The 24,743-nt window shown below is 38.5% G+C and overlaps 1 protein-coding gene across 3 annotated transcripts in view; it reads right to left on the bottom strand.

Annotated features, from left to right (window-relative positions):
- The window catches only part of GRM7 (glutamate metabotropic receptor 7), a 921,897-nt gene that overhangs the window by 360,814 nt on the left and 536,340 nt on the right, over window positions 1-24,743 (bottom strand). For all 3 annotated transcript variants that reach the window (XM_045989695.1, XM_045989696.1, XM_045989697.1), the window contains exon 5: window positions 355-495. In XM_045989695.1, the coding sequence (XP_045845651.1) occupies window positions 355-495 (141 nt within the window). The remainder of the gene's footprint in view (window positions 1-354; window positions 496-24,743) is intronic.

Raw genomic sequence — 24,743 nt, 5'->3', positions numbered from 1 at the left:
CTGAGAGGGATTTGCTGGATTTTTGTCTATGTGAAAATGACTTCATACTCCTGGCTAAAACATGAACTAATATTTATCACTGAGAGCATTCAAAGCAACATGACCCTTTTGAATTCCAAGAATCAATGAAAATGTCAATTACTGTTAGATGGACAGGCAGAAAAGAATACAATTTTGTCCGTTCTACTCTTGTCCTGCAAGACTTATGCTCCTGTTCCATTTTCTGAACAATCTAGTAAAATTCAATTTACTTTTTCAATTTGTCTCCAGCCAAGCTTCCTTCTGTCAGCTATGCAGACATTTCAATGCTGGCCACGTAGAGTACCAGGAGAAGAACAACTGGAATGAAATTACCTGTGCATTTGCGATCTGTGTCTTCTTTCTTTGACCCACTAATCGTCAACTTGCAGTTGAAGTTTTCCTCCCAGTATTCAGCAAACCATACATTTCTTCTGTTGTTTTCAAGTGTGCGGGACGTAAAATAGGCATCAAACCCTAAAGAGAGTTAAATGAAAAGGTCATTGCTTGTGGGGCACTGCTGGGACGTTTAGAAATAAAAATACCAGTGATGGTATTTCTTTGGTTTAGATTGTATGCTCTTTCGGGCCAATTAAAAAAAAAAAAAAGACAGACGACAGAAGAAGAAAAAAAATATTCCAGGACTAACCTATGGCTAAATCCCTATTTCAATCTGTCAGGCAGAGATGTGACCTACAAATGACACAGTCACAATGACCTTAGAGAGGACATGATGATCACAGCTTGTCTTGCATCTCCAGTGATGCAGACCAGGGACAAAATGTCTTCTTCCTTCTCACCAAGATAATTGGTAATTCCAGTGCTTACTATAGATAAGATTTTCTGCTTCACATAGATTCTTTTATTCACCTCAACAACCAATACAGCAACTACTATCATTCCCACTTTGCCAATAAGGAAATGAGGCTCAGATGAAATAGAAGCATGCCCAAAGTCAACCACTAGGCCATGCAGTATCTGGGACTATGTGAGCTACTGACCTGTGAATATCCTTTTAACACCTTCCTTTCAGTTAATAAGGCTCCATTGTGTCATTGATATTCTAATCAAATGAAAGCTTTTGAAAAGGCCAGAAGTAAATAGGAGTCTAACAGAAAGCTCAGTGCTGCTCACTGAGTGCAGTGGTGTATGTGAGGAGCAGAAACTCACAAGGCCAGGTCCCCAGGAAATCTCTTGCTACCTCTTTAGGAATGCAGCCTCAAATGCTCCAATGGAGCCTCAAGGTCTTAGGAGAATCAGATAGGATTCAGTAACATGAGGGAGGTGGGCTGGGGAGCTCCTAAGTCAGGGGAACTTGAGCAAGTGCATGCTTCCCTCATCATTCTTTCATCTTTCTGTAGAAATGAAGACTACCCTGCCTCCTTCCTTCTCAGTAATTTGTTTGGGATGGGGAGAAGACCTTGGAAACTTATAGAGTTCAGGGTCAGCAACAACACATCCATCCAGGAGATGGACTTGAGAAAACTGAGTAACTGTTATTTAAATTACTCAGTTTTCTCATTTTAAGGCCATTAAAAAAAAAAAAAAAAAAGCTCCAGACTCTCAGCTCCATGAGAGGACCATATCAGGTTAACTATATTCATTACTAAGCGGCCAACACCAAATTCATGGCCTGACATATATGAAACCTACTATAAATGGAAAATCTAAAGTAAATGAGACAGTAAAACAAAAAAATATAAAGCACAAAAGATTATATAATATTTTAGGGAAAATAGAGTATTTTGCATCTCTTATGTCATTTCAGGCTCTTATCAGTACATGCTGGCCAACTGTCCTTTTATCCCACTACCTTAAATGATTTGAAAGTAATCTGGCTAGAGTATGTGATTCCATTCCATTATCAATACTGATTAAGCTACCTGGCTGGCAGTCTTCCTGCCTCACTGTTCTCCCACAGCCCTGCCTCCAGATGACTATAAAGGAGAACAACACAGTATTCTTCAACAAAGGAAAATCTCTGGGGGAAATACACATGAGTCCCCGATGTTTCCCAAGACATTAAATGTACGCCTTCGGTCATGTATATACATACACACATGCACACATGGTGACTGAAGACGGAGCTTTCATTTCTTTTACCATTTTGCCCTGCGTTCCCCCTCCCCCCTCCCCCAACCCCAAACCCATTTAATCAACAGTGGTAGATTATGACAATGACCCCTGACTAGACCTGCTTCCAGGGCTTCATACCCAAACACACTTTCCCTTTTCTGTGGGTGCAGGCAGAGTCTGGGAAGCCCTGGCCTCATTGTCGCTTGTTGTTGTGGAATTCTCTTTCTTGGAATCCAGCTGCCTTGCTCTAGACATTTGACAGGAGGACGGTAGGTCATGTGGCAAAAGCCCAGCTTGTCTCAGCCAAACTTCTTTGGAGATTGCAGCCCTCCAGCAGACGGCGGGAGAAGAACCACGCTGAGACCAGCTCCAGTTGCACAATGGTGGCTGTTCATTAAGCCAGTAACACGGGAGTTAGTTTTTTGAGTAGCTGGATGACTGAAACTCTTCTTTATCACAGCACCATAATTCTCTCTCTGTGCAATACTGAAACAACACACCCTTCACGAAGAAGAACCCTCGACAGAACGTGTCCAAGTTTCAAGAGTAAACTCTCCTGCCACATGTCACAGTTCTAAATCCCCAACCAGCCTCAAAACAGGAACTACTAAAATGGCTCAGATTGTAGCAAGGGTATATCCCTTTCCCAGCTCAGAAAAAAACCATCTTTAAAGGAAACCTCATCACTGAAAATGTCTACCGCTTCAAAATGCTTCTCTCCGTCCTGTGTCTGCTGGAAATGCAAAAGCCCATTGAGGAAGGAAGGACTACTATGGTGGCTAACATGCAGGTAGGGGACTGTGGAACATTTAAAAGAGAAGAAAAAGAAAACAAAGCAGCAGTCAGAACTTCCCTCTCATCTGAGCAAGAACAAACAGACTTCGGGGGGAAAAAGCAAGCACCATTAACGCTGTCTGTATGCACTACAGCACAACGCAGAAAAGGAGCAGAAACCCTGAGCCACAACCCCTCTCCTTTTCACTCACACATATAGCTGGTGCTTAGCTTCCTCCTCTTTCTCTTCCTTGTGAGCCTGCCAGCTGCCTGCATCTATGAGTTGAAAACTGCTCTTGCTTCCCAAATGCATGTATATATGGACTTCCGGAGTATCTCCTCAGATGCAGATTTGGGTGGAGGAGGTCTTGGGTGGGGCTAAATACATTGCATTTTTAACAAGCCCCAGGTGATGCTCATGCTGCCTATACTTTAAGAAGCAGGGCTCCAGGGCAAATCCTGCATTTTAACAAGCTCCTCGTGATCCTCATACTGCCCCTACTTTGAGAAGCAGGATTCTAGAACAAATCCTGAACTTCAGCAGGTGGGACTTGAGCAGTTCCAGCCTAATTTGTGAGATCTTAGTATTTTCACCCTCAAATATATGTCTGGTTCAGATGAGAGGGTCTTTGCTTTGCTTCTGTAGTTGTGACATTTGCTCAGTACCCGGCTCAGTATGGCAGGAGCTTTGCCTTACCGTCTTATTGCCTTGCAGATGGCCTGGGGAGGTAGAACATGCTGGCTTAATTGTTGGTGAATTTTCCTAATGTGCTCACTATGTCTATATACCCCTGAGCATGGCTTCTCTGGGCCCCTTTGCAGCCTCCAAAGTTGTTTCTCACCTGTATGCCCTGTCACCACTCTGGGCTCTCCAGCCTGGCATTTCAATCTAGCTGCATGTCTTAGTGTTGCTGAAAAGATAACCTGAAATAGCCCAGTGTCTTCACTACCTCCTCTGAAGGTCCTATGGGCTCTGAGGGGAAAACTCAGAGCTCTCAGTCAAGTAGTAAAATGTAGCATACATTTGCTTTTGAGTGGTGTCCTGAAGACCTCAACAGTTTGGCTTTTTTGGTACGGAAGCCATAGTGTACTGGTGAATATAGACATCAGAGACACACTGTGTGGGTCTGACTCTAACATTCTGATTTTCTACCTGTATGACTTTGAGCAGATGACTCAGCTATTTTGTGTCTCAGTTTCCTCATCTGTTGAAGGGGATTAATATTAATATCCACCTTCGTATTGTTAGAAGGATTAAATGAGCCATTGTGCCTGATGAAGTAAAATGCAAACTGTTGGTTATAAAATAACCATAGTCATCTATTAAGTATTTCTTGAACACTTACCCTGTGACAGGCACTATTCTCTACACTCACTAATCTTGGGTTAAAACAGGTGGCCCCTCATCAGACTGATAGCTAGCCTGGTGGGGAAGATAGATTTTGGCAAGTATCATTTAAATAAATATAAAATTACAACTGTCATTATTTCTATGAAGGAAGAGTACATAGTGTTTGAGGAATACACACACATGCCCAGAGAGAGCGAGAACTGTCTTGGAGTGCCGGAGAGGGCTTCCTGGAGGGAGTAAACACAGGTGAGAAAAGGCAAAAAATTGATTTTAACCGGAAGTGTGGGAAGCAAAGAGACTGGACATTTATTCAGTGGAACACCATGTGCTTTGTCTTAAGAATATTGAAGTCATGCAAAAGATCAACAAGGAAATAAAGGCCTTAAATGACACACTGGACCAGATGGACATCACAGATATATTCAGAACATTTCATCCCAAAGCAACAGAACACACATTCTTCTCAAGTGCACATGGAACATTCTCCAGAATAGATCACATCCTGGGTCACAAATCAGGTCTCAACTGGTATCAAAACATTAGGATCATTCCCTGCATATTTTCAGACCACAATGCTCTGATGCTAGAACTCAATCACAAGAGGAAAGCTGGAAAGAACCCAAATACATGGAGACTAAACAGCATCCTTCTAAAGAATGAATGGGTCAACCAGGAAATTAAAGAAGAATTGAAAAAATTCATGGAAACAAATGATAATGAAAACACAATGGTTCAAAATCTGTGGGACACAGCAAAGGCAGTCCTGAGAGGAAAATATATAGCGGTACAAGCCTTTCTCAAGAAACAAAAAAGGTCTCAAGTACACAACCTAACCCTACACGTAAAGGAGCTGGAGAAAGAACAAGAAAGAAACCCTAAACCCAGCAGGAGAAGAGAAATCATAAAGATCAGAGCAGAAATCAATGAAATAGAAACCAAAAAAACAATAGAAAAAATCAATGAAACTAGGAGCTGGTTCTTTGAAAGAATCAATAAGATTGATAAACCCCTGGCCAGACTCATCAAAAAGAAAAGAGAAAGGACCCAACTAAATAAAATCATGAATGAAAGAGGAGAGATCACAACTAACACCAAAGAAATACAGACAATTATAAGAACATACTATGAGCAACTCTATGCCAATAAATTTGACAATCTGGAAGAAATGGATGCATTCCTAGAGACATATAAACTACCACAACTGAACCAGGAAGAAATAGAAAACCTGAACAGGCCCATAACCAGTAAGGAGATTGAAACAGTCATCAAAAATCTCCAAACAAACAAAAGCCCAGGGCCAGACGGCTTCCCAGGGGAATTCTACCAAACATTTAAAGAAGAACTAATTCCTATTCTCCTGAAACTGTTCCAAAAAATAGAAATGGAAGGAAAACTTCCAAACTCATTTAATGAGGCCAGCATCACCTTGATCCCAAAACCAGACAAGGATCCCACCAAAAAAGAGAACTACAGACCAATATCCTTGATGAACACAGATGCAAAAATTCTCACCAAAATACTAGCCAATAGGATTCAACAGTACATTAAAAGGATTATTCACCACGATCAAGTGGGATTTATTCCAGGGCTGCAGGGTTGGTTCAACATCCACAAATCAATCAATGTGATAGAACACATTAATAAAAGAAAGAACAAGAAACATATGATATTCTCAATAGATGCTGAAAAAGCATTTGACAAAATACAGCATCCCTTCCTGATCAAAACTCTTCAAAGTGTAGGGATAGAGGGCACATACCTCAATATTATCAAAGCCATCTATGAAAAACCCACCGCAAATATCATTCTCAATGGAGAAAAACTGAAAGCTTTTCCGCGGCAGGGATGTCCATTATCACCACTGCTATTCAACATAGTACTAGAAGTCCTAGCCTCAGCAATCAGACAACAAAAAGAAATTAAAGGCATCCAAATTGGCAAAGAAGAAGTCAAACTGTCACTCTTTGCAGATGATATGATACTATATGTGGAAAACCCAAAAGACTCCACTCCAAAACTGCTAGAACTTATACAGGAATTCAGTAAAGTGTCAGGATATAAAATCAATGCACAGAAATCAGTTGCATTTCTGTACACCAACAACAAGACAGAAGAAAGAGAAATTAAGGAGTCAATCCCATTTACAATTGCACCCAAAACTATAAGATACCTAGGAATAAACCTAACCAAAGAGGCTAAGAATCTATATGCAGAAAACTTTAGTACTCATGAAAGAAATTGAGGAAGACACAAAGAAATGGAAAAATGTTCCTTCCTCCTGGATTGGAAGAATAAATATTGTGAAAATGTCTATGCTACCTAAAGCAATCTACACATTTAATGCAATCCCTATCAAAATACCATCCATTTTTTTTCAAAGAAATGGAACAAATAATCCTAAAATTTATTTTGGATTTATTTTGGAACCAGAAAAGGCCTCAAATAGCCAAAGGAATATTGAAAAAGAAAGCCAAAGTTGGTGGCATCACAAATCCGGACTTCAAGCTCTATTACAAAGCTGTCATCATCAAGACAGCATGGTACTGGCACAAAAACAGACACATAGATCAATGGAACAGAATAGAGAGCCCAGAAATAGACCCTCAACTCTATGGTCAACTAATCTTCGACAAAGCAGGAAAGAATGTCCAATGGAAAAAAGACAGCCTCTTCAATAAATGGTGCTGGGAAAATTGGACAGCCACATGCAGAAAAATGAAATTGGACCACTTCCTTACATCACAGATGAAAATAGACTCAAAATGGATGAAGGACCTCAATGTGAGAAAGGAATCCATCAAAATCCTTGAGGAGAACACAGGCAGCAACCTCTTCGACCTCAGCTGCAGCAACATCTTCCTAGGAACATTGGCAAAGGCAAGGGAAGCAAGGGCAAAAATGAACTATTGGGATTTCATCAAGATCAAAGCTTTTTCACAGCAAAGGAAACAGTTAACAAAACCAAAAGACAGCTGACAGAATGGGAGAAGATATTTGCAAACGACATATCAGATAAAGGGCTAGTATCCAAAATCTGTAAGGAACTTAGCAAACTCAACACCCAAAGAACAAACAATCCAATCAAGAAATGGGCAGAGGACATGAACAGACATTTCTGCAAAGAGGACATCCAGATGGCCAACAGACACATGAAAAAGTGCTCCACGTGACTTGGCATCAGGGAAATACAAATCAAAACCACAATGAGATATCACCTCACACCAGTCAGAATGGCTAAAATTAACAAGTCAGGAAATGACAGATGCTGGCGAGGATGCGGAGAAAGGGGAACCCCCCTATACTGTTGGTGGGAATGCAAGCTGGTGCAACCACTCTGGAAAACAGCATGAAGGTGCCTCAAAATGTTGAAAATAGAACTACCCTATGACCCAGCAATTGCACTACTGGGTATTTACCCTAAAGATACAAACATAGTGATCCGAAGGGGCACGGGCACCCAAATGTTTATAGCAGCAATGTCTACAATAGCCAAACTATGGAAAGAACCTAGATGTCCATCAACAGATGAATGGATAAAGAAGAGGTGGCATATATACACAATGGAATACTATGCAGCCATCAAAAGAAATGAAATCTTGCCATTTGCGACGACGTGGATGGAACTAGAGGGTATCATGCTTAGTGAAATAAGTCAATCGGAGAAAGACAACTATCATATGATCTCCCTGATATGAGGACATGGAGATGCAACATGGGGAGTTAGGCAGATAGGAGAAGAATAAATGAAACAAGATGGGATTGGGAGGGAGACAAACCATAAGTGACTCTTAATCTCACAAAACAAACTGAGGGTTGCTGGGGGGAGGGGGGGTTGGGAGAGCGGGAGGAGGGTTATGGACATTGGGGAGGGTATGTGCTGTGGAGAGTGCTGTGAAGTGTGTAAACTTGGCGAGTCACAGACCTGTACCCCTGGGGATATAAATACATTATATGTTTATAAAAAAATAAGAAATAAATTTAAGAAAAAAGAATATTGATGTCATTTAGCATTACAAAATCCCCCAGGACAACCAGGCCTTAAAATCAACAAATATAAAGGAACCATCTCCCATGTGTATGCAATCTAGAATTTCTACTAAAATTCTAATAAACCAATGGCTTAAATGTTAATTTTAATGAAAGAATAAATATATGAATAAGCTATTCTTGTGAGTGGATGTCAAAATCTTTGTCAGATTTCAATTTGGTCATACAAAAAATTACATTGATTGTTACAAAGGTAATAAGCACTTCATCTTCATTTTCTCAATGAGTGTCACATAAATCCTAAGAAGTAGGTACTAATCATATCAACAGTTTTGAGGTAGAAACTAAAACTAAGAGAAATTTGGACCCAAATCAGTTTGCTTTTAGACCCTTGTTTTTGACATCCATACAGAGTGGTGTTTCACACATTTTGGTGAGAATCACAATCATCTGTAGAGTTGATGAAGAAAATAGAGATCATGGAGGCAGGTCAGCCCTGATTCTTTCTCCCTCAAGTTCCCCCAGGAGATTCTCGTACTCCAAAGATTGAAAACTATGCCTATGATGTATTGCTGGGGTCGACTTATTATGCTACCTCTTCCCTCTCTCTAATAAACGTCCTATCACCAAGCTACAATATCAAACACAACTCCATTAGGCAACTGGACAGTTCAACAGGTGGAAGAACAAAGCTATTCTATGATCAGATGCTGGAATGGGTGAGCCAATCCAAACGGTAAAATTGGCAGCATGGCCTCACCAAGCTGGGGCAAAAACCAGTTTCAGGAAACAGAGCTCCTCTCAGACAATTCAATGAAGCAGAAGCAGAGGTCAATAGCTATTATTCAATCAAGTGAATCTTGCTGATTTACCTCAGTTGAGTCAAATTTCTTGGACCTACTCTTTATTTCACTTTAGCAGGGCCATGGCAAGAGATAAATTAAGTCTCACTGGTTCCCTCATTTTCATCCATATGGAATGAAGCTATCCAGGAAATATTCAAATTATTAAAAGAGACCTTGCTGTAGTCATCTGTTTACAATGCCTTGGAATGCTTTTGGTTGCCTTTTGGCTTAGGCACACATCATACCTCTGTTTTATTAACAGACAAGGAGCTTCTGCTATGGGGTGGTTCAGAACTTTCCCTCCAGCTGCAGGCACTAACTCCACACTCTTGGTCTGTCATTACAGTTTCTGCAGCCTAGTGATTTTACATTTGTTTTAAGTTGGTTCCACACCCAGCATGGAACCCAATGTGGAGCCTGAACTCATGACCCTGAGATCAAGACCTGAGTCTAGATCAAGAGTTAGATGCTCAACTGACTGAGTAATCCCAAGAGACCCAACTTGCTTTTTTTTTTTTTTTTAAGGAATAGGGTATTTAATATAAGATGTGCAGTCACTGAGGTGCAACAGAATTAGGGACAGAAGCAGAAAGTAGAATAACTAATCTAATAATATATGTATACAGGGGTATATATGTGTATTCCAGTGAATTGAGACTTTATTCCTATTCTTATGGGAGCTCAGAAGAAAAGTGATCTGGACACGCATGCCTTACTATTGGTTAAATTATCAGTTTTAAAATTTAACCAAAGGCACCAAGACTGGGATTTCATCTCACAGAAAACGGAATAAGAATTATGTTAAAGGAGAAGGTCATTCTTGTATGTAAAGCTGAGGAAATTCTTAGCATTAAATTATTCCTTTTGTTGAACAGATTATTTTAATTTCAGAAATTAATCTACAGGTGATTCTAAGGCAAATGTCTCACTGGGTACATGTTGAACAAAATTCATATAACCTTCGAAGTAAACTTAAAACAACGTGGAAATAACAAGCAGGGTTTTAGCTGGCATTACAACTACATTTATATGGTTCTTTTCTCTTTAACTGGGGTGCTGCCTTCAAATGCTCTCTAAAATTTGTGGCTGAGACAAGAGTGTGCAAATCAATAGACACATAATTCATCCAGAGCAGGATGTTTAGAAGGTGACCTTTCCAGCTGAGGAGGAAGAAGCTCGTACAAGTGTGTGGCAGAAGAGGAAAGCTATCAGTGTCAAGAGGGGGTTAGAGGACACAGCTGCCTGTTCAACCAGGGTGAAGGGATGCTGACAGATACTAATGGGGCTTTGTACAGTCTAAGAGAGTGACCAGTAAGTAGCCCTGATTGCTGATTTAACCACACAAGTCATGCATTGCAGCTTAGAATATCAGTGTCAGCCTAAATGGCAGGGAGCACCCAAGGCTTCCTTCTACCAGTTCATAAAGGAGAGGTTCTCAGCTCTTGCTGAGCCACATATGTTCTTTGTTCAACTCAGGAAAGATGGCTAATGATTTCGAAACAAACAGGTTCTGGCACATCATAGGGATATGATATTAACAGAATAAATCCATGAATCAATGAACAAAAAGACAGAGAGTGAGAATGACAGCGAGAAGGAGGGAAGGGGAAGGAAGAAAGAAGAGGAGAAGAAAGGAGAAGAGAGAGGGGACAAGGGATGGAGGGGAAGGTACGGGTAGGGGAAGGTGAGAAGAACAGAATAGAATAAGAACCAGGAGAACTCACATTGTCTGCTACCAAGAGGGTATATCTGAAAAACAAATTTTGAGAACCAGTCTTTATTTGTTTAGCCCTTTTTCTATGTCTATTCTATAACTCATAGGGTTTAAATTGTAGTCCTCAAAAAGATATGTCCATATCCCAGCCCCCTAAACTTATGAGTGAGGCCTTATTTGAAAAATATTTTGGTAGTGGATAATGAAAAATTATATGGGAAATGGAATTAAGTTAAAGATCTCTGAGCAAGATCATCCTGCATTGTCTGTATTGGCCCTAGATCCAATGACAAGTACCCTTGCAGGAGAAAAAGGGAGCAGGAGTCATGGGGGAGGTCATGTGTAGATGCAGGCACAGACTTGAGTAATGGAGACAAGCCAAGGAATCCTTGGAGCCACTTGAAGCTGGAAGAGGCAGGAAGCATCCTCCCTCCCACCCCCGACAGCCTTCAGAGGAAGCAGAGTCAAACTGACATCTTCATTTCAGACTTCTGGACTTCACAACTGTAAGATTATGATGTTCTATTGTTTTTAAGCCACTACGTTTGTGGTCAGTTGTAATGGAACCCCCAGTAAACTAATGCACTTGTAATAAGTAAAAAAGTCTTATTGGTAGGTACCTTTCTACGACTTTTCTCTGGTCGTTTCTCAGATGTTGCAAACTGATGTCTTGCAGAATATATTTAACCTATGGACTTGTCCTTTATATTTCTTCCAAAAGTATTTCATTTTATTTCTTTTTCCCCAGGAGTATTTTAAAACTAATTTAAAAATCATAAGATTTCACTTGTAAGTCCAAATTTTTGGCTTCACTTGTAAAGTCAGAAGATCCTTTAACACAGACCCCATTCCCATGTGGCAGCAGTCAGGTGCCAAGGAAAGTCTGTTCCCTTCAGATGAGCCTGCTTTCTCCAGCTCACAGTATTTCCCCACCACCTCTGATGGCTTCCACCCGGCCTCTTTTTGCATTCATAAGATGCAGGTTGTCATGGTTGACACTGAATTTTTCACTCCCAAGAAATGCATCGCCCCTTTGCTGCAACATGAATGGTATACAGTCTCCACTGAATTGAGTATCTCGGGCCCCTAAGAATATATCCATAAAAAAGCTACTAAGAACAGAGAGAAGTCGGGAAAGAAGCAGGATTTAAAATTAACACAGAGTGCACCTGGGTGGCTCACTCAGTTAAGCATCCAAATCTTGATATTGGCTCAGTTCCTATTCTCAGCATTGTGAGATCGAGCTCCACCTCAGGCTCTGCACTAGGCATGGAGCCTGCTTAAGATTCTTTCTCTCCCTCTCCTCCCACCCTAAAGAAAATTAACACAGAGAAATGTATTCTCATATGCACAAACAATAATCACTTAAAAGAGCAAAAGAGAAGACCACGATTAAAAACATAACACTAAAAGAATACCCGTTGAAGAACAGGTATACCCTTCTACATAATCAAGTTGATTTTTGCCCTTAAGGAGTTTTGCTTTAATTAATTAATGTTTCTCTTAGGCCAATTCTCTTGAAAATTGTACATTTTACATGATCTTTATAAAAATATTAATATATTTTTCCCCCTAGCGCTAGGCAAGTTACCTTCAGAGCTCGTATGGAAAAATAAAAGAATGAGGAGACTACTGAAAAAGAAGAGCAACAGAGCATGAGTGTTTGGTGGGGTGCTGAAGATTGGAGGTCAGGACGAGGGGGGCAAACTCTACCAGTAATATATTGTAACAACAGATTGTAAACTCTCTATGATTAAAAAAGAAGTCCTAACACAAGAATAAAGAGATCAATGGACCACTGAAATCCAACAGAAAGTCCAGAAAGACTTGATTGCACACGGGAATTTCACATAATAAAGGTAGTGTTTCAAATCACTAGAAACATGTAACCATTTTAATAATCATGTCAATAAACAACAACTTGTTGGATAACTGGTTAATGACCTCTTTGGATCCCAGTTCAGAACGTGACATTGTATTAGCCTACCAAAAAATATGGGTTGTAGCCCCCCCAAAAATATATAGATTTAACCATAGTAAGTGAACATCTCTTACTTTCTCTGTAAGAGAAAGGACTTTGTACAGTTTCAGAAACTGGAGATCCTCCACACTTGGTGTGTGCCACCTGCTGCAGGACATCCATGGTAGGGTCCAGCGGCATGTGGCACACTCCCCAGATCCTGAGGACGTGGCCCTGACTGCACTTGCACAGTGCTGCGGGGATCATGTCCTTGTCTGTCTGTATCTCTCTGGTGACTCTGAGCTCTGACCATGAAGAGACTGCCCAAGTGCCTGTCAACATTTACTGAAGTAAATCAAAGCTAGAAACACGTAAATAAGTTTGGCAAGAATATCGTTAGTGATCTAGTGGGATAAGTTAGGCTGTCAGATGCACCCCCAAATTTGCTGGCTGAATCTATTGAGAGTGGTGGAAACCAGCCATTATTTTTGAGAAAACAAATAAGAATTACTGCGATGGAAATTATCCCACAAAGAACAAAAATCTCATGGGAAGTGTTTATGGATGAGGTAGAAGGAATAATGTTTGCAATATGCCTCCAAAGGGCTGTTGCATATTATATAATGCTAGAAAGCTTGCCATTTTTCACTCTTTTAAACTGTCTGGGACACAGAAGGGCATTTTATGTAACCTGAGTACACTTATATAGGAACAAATGTGGGTACAAACAATACATATTAAACTGATAGTTTTAGCATTACAATGGATAAAACAAACTCCTTCCTAAACTGGAATTCAAGGGTTCAATTCCTAGTTTTGTCACTTCCTAACTAGATGACCTTGAGCAAATGACCTAACCAGACTAAATTTTTTAGTCTGTAAAATGAGGATAAAATGATGATAATAGGGGTGCCTGGGTGGCTCAGTCGTTATGCATCTGCCTTCAGCTCAGGTCATGATCCCAGGGTTTTGGGATTGAGCACCACATCAGGCTCCTCACTCTGCAGGAACTTCTCCCACTCCCCTTGCTTGAGTTCCCTCTCTCGTTGTGTCTTTCTCTATCAAATAAATAAATAAAATATTTAAAACAAAATGATGATAAAATCTATTCCATAGGATTTGTAAGAAGTATCCGTGTGAGAATCTATGCAGTGTTGTGAATAATGCATGGCATATAATAAGAGTACAGATGTTAACTAAATGAAAAGAAAATGAAAACAGACATACATGTAAAGTGCCAAAAAAAAAGAGAGAGACTACAAGAAGAGGAAATTTAGAAAACTTTGAACTTGAACACCAGAAATTCTCAATGAAATAGTCATTTATCAAGGTCCTGGCTCCAGAGTCAGAAAGACCTGAGTTTGAATCCTACCTTTGCCAACCACCAACTCTTTTATTTAACTTCTCTTATGCTAAGTGGATCACTTACTATCCATGTTTTGTTGTTGAACTTGATATCCATTCACTTCTTTGCTTCTCCATTCATTTACACATGAATATATGCATTCATTCTTTCATTTATTCCAGAAGAAACTTAAAGTGGTATCTTTGTTTCACCTGTTAAATAAGTACAGTTGTATCTACCTTAGAGATGGGTGGAAAGATTTAAAATATGAAGGCTAAACCAGCTAATATCTTATAGTTGCTCTGTACCTGGTGGTTCCTTCCTCTTGTTAATGTAAGCAGTTTCAGTGGCATCTCCAGATAGCATAAAACAATCACCTTCCCTCTGAGAAAGCTCCTCCTTGATTTCCTATGCCATGTGCAGCATCTGTGAGCTTAACAGTTGGAATAGATACTGCTTTGCAGCAACTTGGGATACACAAGGTCAGTAGACAAGAAAGATGCAGGGCCATCCCTCAAGTGAGTGCTTTAGGAGGTGAGATTTGAAGAAGTCAATGTTCTAGAGGCCACTGGGTGTGGTGGAAGTTTCCTGCTCTTCTTTCTTCTACCCCACCTTCATAATGATGCTCAATTTAAACCCCTGTGTTAGTTGGTAAAATGTTCTACACAGAATGTTGGTCAAGGGCCAAACTCAATGATCACTCACACAGGTTACAGCATTAACTTGGCCTTGGGTTTTTTATTGTCATTCCTATAATTTCTTGCCTTCCTCCCCTCTGGCCCCCTTTATCTTCCCCTTCATCTGTCCATATTATGTTATTTTCTATTTCCATGTCTTTCTTTCCTGTCCAGTAACAACGAACCTACGAATCATGGTGCTAAATTTGTGCAATCTTGGCTGTGACACATATTAGTGCTATGTGTCAAAACTCATTAAAAAAGGGTGCAAAGTCTTTGATCTAGCCATTTTATTTCATGGTATTTACCTAGTGAAGTAAATATATGCTTTTTTTAGAAAAGATGCAAGAAGTACTGGATGATATTAAGAAATCATTAATTTTATCAAATGTGATAATAGCATTTGATTATATATATATAATATATATAGGTTCTTACCAGTTAGAAATACATTCTGAAATATTTTAGATGAGAAGTCCTAAAGTCTGGGATTTGATCTGAAATGTCCCTTCACCATAAAAGTTCAGAGGGGATAGTTAAAACATGGAAAAACACATGGTGCTTTTGCTCACATTTTCATAAAGGAAATATGGTATATTGTAGGGATTGCCTTTATAGAAATCAAGAACAGCAGGGTGTGTTGCAAATATTGTTTATTGATAGGTCAGTGTCTATGGCTTAATATTGCTATTCGCATCATAAAAACTTATTCTTTTTTTCTGTAGGACTCAAAAGAGTTTAGAATTCACTATGATTTCCTATTAGGCCACCAAGAGGCTTCCTCATGGGAAAGAAGTACAAGGATGAAAGGGAGCATATCGTATATTCCATAGAATACACATCCTGGTATTGCCCTCCTGCTGCCATCAGGGTTGAAAATCTACCATGTGATTAGTAGATTCCAGGGAAGTTACTTCTTTTTTTTTTTTTTAAAACCATGCCTTTGAGAATCCATCTCCAAGACCCATCTCAGCTTCTATTACTTTCTCAACATCCAGGAATGACCACGACAGTAAGTTCCCAGACGAGCTGTTGGCCCAATTACCTAGCTGGAGAAGATCATGTTAAATCCAAAACAATCACTGAGGATCTTCCAGGGAGTTCCCCAGCTGAGATCTGCCTATCATAAAATATAGCCTTTAGATAAGAAGAGGAATACTTGCCAAGTCCTGATGCATCTCCCTAGGGCTGTGCTATAGTGCCCCACAAATACTCATGTGTGTACAGTTCCTCTCTCGAGGAACTCAGCCTCTGTTCTGCATGAGGTATTTGGAGAATATCTATGTCTGCAACAGTAGTTCATAACCCTGGCTACACCCTGGAATCATGTATGGAACATAAAAAAATAAACACACACACACACACACCCCTAGGGCTGGACTCCAGGCCAAACCAGCTAAATCAGTGCTTCCATGGGTGGGCTTAGGCATTAGCATTTCAACTTCTCAGGTTATTCTGAGCTGTAGTCTAGAATATTGCTCTAGAATATTATGTGATTTTGTCACTCATACGTACATTTTACACACCATCCTAGAAGAGTTGCCCAAGGCACACCAGAAACACAGAAGACAAGGTCTCTTAACTTGAATGTATCTGTTTTTGGTATATATATATCATGATTACTCAGATAGTATCTATTCTTGGTATATGCATCATGATTACTCAGATAATATCACTTGCTCAATGTCTTTTGAAACATCAAATAAAAGTTGAGTATGTTGTCATAATTGACTACATCTCAGTGTCATTCTTTTAAAATTGGTATACATTACATGAAAGCTTCCCCAAATTTTAATTAATAAACTCTGCCATATAGAGAGTATACATATATTTATTCAAGCTTGATATTATTCTTTTTTTGGATATTATTCTAATTAATGATTTAAGCTTCCATAGTAAATTTTGTGGACATTTGTAATACATGATTTTTCTGCAGACATGTTTAAGAATTTTTAAGATCATATTATGATTACACTTGTGTGTGCCTATAGTTTTCCAACAATCATAACATTACAAAGTAAGGAATTTAACCCACAGTAGGTATTGAACTTTAACTACTGGAACTTACCCATGTTTCCAGCCAACAACAGAGTGAAACCCAGACAAACTTGTTAGAGAATTATTCTACATTGTAGAAGCTTCACGTTTTATTTTTAATAACTGTACAAAACCATGTTGCCTGGTTACCATCTTCATTTTGTACCCTGATCTAAAAATGTCTCAGCAGCCAGAAGTTTTCAGTGAGCTCAATACCTAAACTTATATAATCAAACATCTATAATAGCCCAGAAACAATTTTACCAAAATGATATTTCATTTTCTACCTAATCACAGATTCAGCCATTGCCTAAAGATTGGGTAAAATTAATAATAATAATAACAACAACAACAACAACAGCAGTTTGAGGTAAGTACTTTCCTTATACAGATCTGAGAGGAAGAAGAATAGTGTAAGGAAACAAAAGCCCTTAAAAAACAATACCAGTGGGGCACCTGGGAGGCTCAGTCCTTAAGCAGCTGCCTTGGGGGCTCAGGTCCTGATCCCAGGTCCTGGGATCCAGCCAGGCATCTGGCTTCCTGCTCAGCTGGAAGCCTGTTCCTCCCTCTCCCACTCCCATCCCCCTGCTTGTGTTCCCTCTCTCTCTCTCTGTTAAATAAATAAACAAAATCTTTAAAAAAAAACAACAAAAAACAGTATCCCAAATGTTTGACCATGTATTATTTCAATTCCCATGGAAATATAAAACCAGAGGAAAAAAATTGGAGGCTCTGAAATTCTTAAATTGATTTTTAAAACAGCACCTAATAATTGCAAATAAATAAATCCCTTCTTGAGGTATTTTCAGATTTGAGGAGAACTGTCTAACATCCTGCATTTTTTTTTTTTTCTCATTTTATTTATTTTTTCAGCGTAACAGTATTCATTCTTTTTGCACAACACCCAGTGCTCCATGCAAAATGTGCCCTCCCCATTACCCACCACCTGTTCCCCCAACCTCCCACCCCTGACCCTTCAAAACCCTCAGGTTGCCCCAACCTCCCACCCCTGACCCTTCAAAACCCTCAGGTAACATCCTGCATTTTTTATCCCTATGCCAGCAATTCCTAAAGCAATTTATTTTGATGCATATTATTTATTTGTGTATTATTTGGCATATAAATAAAGACATTATACTTTCAGAAATGTAAAAACAGGATGAAATAAATGCCCCTAATGTCTTCATGTAAGAATCAAGCTCATGAAGCAAAGTCAGATTATTTAATTATTTTACCACCCACGTTACTAAGTTATTTTTGGGGTGAAGACACTGCATCAGGTAGTGTAATAGGAAAAGGTTATCTGTTCTGTACTTTTCTCTCTTTCACTTTTGGGCAGCTATATCCTATTTTTCAGGAATCCACTTACACATTTATATGTTTGTACTAGGTGTGACTGACTGAGTTAGGGGTAAGCACCTAACCCAATCTGTGTCAATCAAATTCCTGTCCTTGGGAACCTGAGATTGGAAATAATGAAATTCCTGAATCAACCCAAATAGCAGAGACATAAACTTAGGACTGCTAACAGCAGTCATGAAGACTGGGAAGTAGAAAAAGTCAGTTTGCATTGGGAGCAAAGAGTGAGTCAATCAGAGGCCAAGAAAGAAGAGACATGGAGGAAGAAAAAAGAAATGTCTTGCATTTCCTATAAGGATCAAATATATGATTCCGATTTTCTCTAGACTTATATATGTTCCCTGTCTTTGGATTCTGTAAGACATCTTTTTAACTTTATTATAAGTTATTCCCCCTTCTTTGCTTAGGCAATTCCCAATGTGTGTCTGCCATTGACTGGTAACTATAAGGGTTGTAACTAATACTGATATGGGGATATGTCAGATTTGGATCTTGTTTTCAAGGAAATTACTAAGTAGGATACACACAGATCATTTTTTTTTTAAAAGAGAGTTTTAGAAGTTGTAGAGGTGTGATAATAGACATTTTCACAGGAAGAAGCAAAGTTTCCTGGTTCTGAATAGGTAGATCAAACAAAAAATGTTTTTCCGAGCAGTGATAATCAATGCTTTTGAAAATGTCTAGAATGATGAACAACACTATTTTTTGCAGGGAATCAATGTTACAGGAGTACAAATTTGATTTTATGGCATTTGGTTCAGATACAGAAATCCTTGTTTTTCCTCTCAATGTGAAATACCTCACAGGAGAACTCCATGCTCTGTGTATTTCGCATAAGCAATGGGATGAACTGGATATTCAAACCATACAGCAACATAGTAAATACGGTCTTTCCCTGGACATGGTATTTCCAACAACAAAATATAGTTGGCATTATCTGTACCACAGCCCTACTGATAACATTCTCTGTAGAGCGCCAGAGGAGAATTTTGTGACAGTAAGTGGCAGAGCCTGTGACAGCACTAGGTCACTGACATTATCCAGGGAAATGCAGTCCCATTTCATTCACCAGGGTTTGCTTCTTTGTTACCCAAATTTCGAGAGTTTTGGATGAAAACAAAACAAAAACAAAACACGGCAGAGCAATTAATCACAGCAAAAATTAGTTACATTAATTAAAGCAAGAGGCCCCATGGTAGGGAGATTATGAAAACATAATACACAGTCACTACCTCCAAGACATTTTCAGTTTGGGGCGGTAGGTGAGAAAATACAAATAACAACAATAACAGTAAAACCGACCAATGCTTATTGAAAAAAAATTATACTGGGCTCAGGGTCTTAAATGTATTAATTCAATCTTCAGAAACATCCTATGAGTTAGCCATCATTATTATCCCTATTTGGTGACTGAATGAACTGAAACTTATGTAGTATAAATAACTTGCCCAAAGGCTTATAGTTAATAAGTGGAAACTGAACATAGTCTGCCTGATTCCAGAGGTAAGCTCTTAACCACAATGCAAAAAGAAATAAGAGAAGAAAGCCATATAAAAATTTCAAAGGTACTCTTTAAATGTTACAGGAATTCAGGGGATGAAAGGGAACAGCATGCTGCAGTTCCATGTGCTTATTCCATGGCAGAGCTGTGATCTGAATTTAGCCTTGAAAATGCACAGTTCATATAGACAGGAAGAGCCAAATAAAATAGACGATGATAGCAAGAATAAAGGGGTGATGTGGTTGTATCATATGTGTTTCTGGGTGCTAACTGGATGGATTTGACTATAATGCTTTATTCAGGGAAGAACCTTATGTAAAGTTGTGATGGAACTAGGCTGTACAAGAAGTTTGCATATTATCTCTTGGGCACTGTGAAGTCACTGAAGGTCAGTTCTTAAGAATGCATGCCATGATAACAGAAGGACTTGAGGAAGAATACACCAGCAAGACTGGAAGGAAGTTTCATATATGCTGACTGACATTGTGATAGAAGCATTAATCTGTGTGGTCTAACATAATTCTTATAACATCCTGAAATACAGAAACTGCCATGTCCATACTTGCTTATCAGGAAAAATGCCTCTTTCAAGGTCACCAAGCAGAAAAATTAGACATAATATTTTAGTCTCATCTGTTTAAAACCCAGACTCTTAAAAATTCAATATGAAACACTCTAAGCAAAGAGACATTGCAGAGCTATAATAAAAATAATAACTAACATTATTAAGCATTTACTATTTCTAGATTCTAACTGATTTACATTAAATAAGTTATTTAAACCTTCCAATAGTCTGAGATAGGTACTTTATTATCTCCATTTTTCACATGAGAAAAGTGAAGCAGATGTAATATGGGGACATTTGCCCATGGAGATGGGAAAAATCTTTCTGTCATTACTGAGGGAGATGGGATTGCAACCAGATTTTCTGGCTCTATAGGCCATGCTCATGGTTCTACTTGGAGCCTCTCAATTACAACAGCAGGTGACTATAAAATGATATGCATGCCAACTAGAGTAGAAAGTTTTCCAAAGACAGGTTGAAAACAAGGAGCTTGATGGAGAAAAAAGGAGATTTGGTGATGAGATCTAGAGTTGGGGGGAAAATTGATGGAATAATTTTGTTTTGTCTTATTTTTCATTTTAAATAGAAAGATGGTGTGATTTCCCAATCACTGAACTTTAGGTAATGATTGGACCATGAAGGAAAATGCTCTCAAGAATAAAGCTATAGGGGCGCCTGGGTGGCTCAGTGGGTTAAAGCCTCTGCCTTCAACTCAGGTCATGATCTCGGGGTCCTGGGATCGAGCCCCACGTCAGGCTCTCTGCTCAGTGTGGAGTCTGTTTCCCTCTTTCTCTCTGCCTGTCTCTCTGCTTACTTGTGATCTCTGTCTGTCAAATAAATAAAATCTTAAAAAAAAAAAAGAATAAATCTATAGATTCAGAAGTCAAAGAAATGCATGGGCTACTTGGAACTAAGAGAAAGGATAAATCAAAAGGAAGAGGAGAAATGAAGAAAAGAAAATATATAAAGGAGAAAGGCACATGAAGAGAGGAGTCATGAGAAATACCCACATTTAAGGATGTCAAAGAGAAACAAAGAAGCCATCGATGGAAATGTTAGGGGGATTGTCAGAGAAATAGAAGGAGGCCACAGGGTATTAGTAAAAATCCACAGCTCCATAAGATCTAGGGTTGGCTTTATTGGCATATGCTCCTCAGAACTCCTCATATGAGTAAATTTCATTCACACAGGACTTTTTTTTTTTTTTAAAGATTTATTTATTTGACAGATAGAGATTACAAGTAGGCAGAGTGGCAGGCAGAGAGAGAGAGAGAGGAGGAAGCAGGCTCCCCACTGAGCAGAGAGCCCGATGCGGGGCTCGATCCCAGGATCCTGGGATCATGACCTGAGCTGAAGGCAGAGGCTTTAACCCGCTGAGCCACTCAGGTGCCCCCACACAGGACTTTAACTGTAGAAGGGCCTCATGCTTTGGCTTCATGCTCTCATGTCATCATTCTGGAGCTATTAATTTTTAAACAAGGGCCTTCACATTTTTATTTTACACTGGGCCTCACACATAATATAGCCAGTACTAGAAAGATCTCAGGGGTCATCTTTTCCAATTCTCCATTTAATGATAATATTTCCTTTCAAATTTTCCCAACCATATACTATCAAATTTCTTAATAAATTATCCAGTCACAAGGAACTTGGGGAGGGCCTGTTGCCTTCTCAAACATTTAAGAAGAAAACAAAGTGTCAGTATAATTGTGCTGTCATTTTTTAATCTAACTTTCATGATTTACTAGATTTCAAATGTTTTGGCCAATAAACCCCATAAATTCTTCACTGCCAATTGCCAAGAATGTCGTTAGCACATGGTAGGCACTCAGTAACTACTAATGAATTAAAGTGATTCTGAATCACATATCCTAGATGGTTGTTCATTTTCAGAAAAAATACTAAAATGCACTTATGGGCCAATTTAAAATTTCTGAATATGTCATTTAAAATTTAAATTAATTCCCACACGGTAATTCTGAAAAATTTTAGAAAGCAATGGTCATATTTACACAGAATTTGCTCACTTTTTTTCAACCTTCCCTAAAATTTAAGAGAGTTTCTTCATCACCTGGGTCAACTATAACTTGGAACATAGCCAATGTTGCAGATGTTTTGGGTCACCTTAAAGCAGGGTTCCTCAACGTTGGCCCTATTAACAATATGGGCCCATTAATTCTTTGTCATGGGACTGTCCTGTGCATTTTATGATATTTAGCAGCATCTCTGTTTTCTACCCACTAGATGCAAATATGATCCTCCCCTGCAAACTGTAACAAACCAATGTCTCTAGAAACTGTCAAATGTCTAGGGAGGGGCAAAATCACCCTTAGTGAAAACCACTGATTTGAAGTATAACAACTCCAGAAAGAAAGACAGACAACTCCGCACAATGGCTTTAACTGGGTGTGTGGCATTTGTTTCAGTGAATTACATTCATTTATTTATTTACTTGTTTGTTTGCTTATTTATTGAGAGAGGCCATGTGCCCTGCATGTGCCTAAGCCTTTTGGGGAGGGGAATGCATAGGGAGAGTGAGAAAATCTTCAGCTGGTTCCACACTCAGGGCAGAGCCCATTGCAGGGCTCCATCTCACAACCCTGGGATATGATCTGAACCAAAACCAAGAATTGGATGCTCAATCGACTGAGTCACCCAGGCGCCCCATTTATGTTATTTTTTAATATTATGAGGCTTGGAAAGAGAGTATTAAAAATTTCATTATGGTAAACTTCCCTGGGGAATGAGCCTTAGTTTCTTCTTTATACTTTTTTGTGCTTTAGTTATGTCTTCGCACTTTCCATACTCTTTAAATTATTAACAATTAGAATGAATGCTTTTTATAAGCAGAGAAAAATGGTGTTTTCATCTTGAAATCCAATTAGGAACATGTGGGTAGTAAGGAAATGGAGCCTGTGGGTATAGAAACATTTAAGGAAGATTCATAAGACAGACTTTCCCCCACTTTGCGTCCCAAGAACCCATATCCTACAGTTTATAGGAAATAGGAATAATAATAGAGTCCATGAAGTTCTACTTTATGAGGCAAAACTATTTTATAAACACACAGGAAAAATAGGCTGATTCAGTAAGTTGGGATAGTACTTTAGAATGAAGAAGTAGCCAGTCACACCTAAGTACAGTTGCTCCTGAGGAAGAGGAAAATGGTGCCATCAGCATCAGATGCCATCACAAGAAGAGCTTGAGAGTTTCTTGGGAAATAGGCCACCAAACTGAATTCCTTTTATACACTCACGTACTCATGCTTTTAAAACACTTTCTTAAACAAGTACTACTTTTTATCGTGATGATATAGATATAGATATATTGATAGATAAAGCATGAGACACTACTCTTGGATTTCTCCAAACTTCATGTAGGCATTTATACCAAAATAACAGCAACTAATATAATAAAATATGGATAATCAGAAAAAATCTCCAATGTTAATTCATAATGTAAAAGATGAGAATTTTTTTTAATTGATGTCAGTTTAAGTGGTAAGGATTTAACAGCTATCTCTTTTATTTTGTAGCATCTTTTTTTAAAGAAAATAAAAGAGTGACAGAGAGGTTTTTCACTACCTCAGACATCTCTTCTCAGATACATCATTTTTATTTTGTGTGATTGACTTTTATTCCACTAAAGCTTCTAATAAAGAAGCTCTTTATTAAAATATATTTTCTTAAAAAAATATATTTTCTTTTCTTTATAAACCTTATATAATATAACCTTTATAAACCTTCTTATATAAATATATATAATAAATTTGTATAATATATATATATAACAGAATATTATTCAGTCATAAAAAGAATGAAATTTTGTCATTTGTAATGACATGGATGGACCTAGAGGGTATAATGATCAGTGAAATAAGTTGGTCAGAGAAAGACAATACTGTATGATTTCATATGTGGAATTTAAGAAACAAAGCTAATGAACAAAGAGAAAGAGAGAGAAAGACACATCAAAGAAAAGATTCTTAACTATAAAGAACAAACTGTTGGTTACCAGAGGCGAAGGGGCTCAGGGATGGACTAAATAGGTGTTGGGGATTAAGGAATGTACTTGTCCTGATGAGTACCTAGTAATGTAGGGAAGTGTTGAATCAGTATATATTGTATTGAATCAGTATATATTGTAATGTAGGGAAGTGTTGAATCAGTATATATTGTATACATAAAACTAATATAACACTGTATGTTAAGTAATTGGAATTAAAATAAAGATTTTAAAAGCCCCCAGGAAAGTTTTATTGGACTACAAATAAATAAATGTATTAAATCCAATATGTGGTTATAAGGATTTTTAAAAAAGTATTACTGGAAAAGTTTTTATTTTATCTCCCAACTTTTCTGTAAGTTACTTGGGTCTCACTAATGTCTTAAATAATTTTGGCCAAGATGGATCCTCTCAGAGATGAGAATCATGGTAAAAAAGGAACTGTGATATTTGGGGTTTAATTTTTGTTTTCACTGAATGGAAACATGGGGAAGAGAGACAATAACTGAAAGTGAACTCTATACTAGAC

The sequence above is a fragment of the Meles meles genome, chromosome 20, assembly GCF_922984935.1.
Source record: "Meles meles chromosome 20, mMelMel3.1 paternal haplotype, whole genome shotgun sequence".
NCBI lineage: Eukaryota > Metazoa > Chordata > Mammalia > Carnivora > Mustelidae > Meles > Meles meles.
This window is presented reverse-complemented; position numbering and strand designations above follow the sequence as displayed.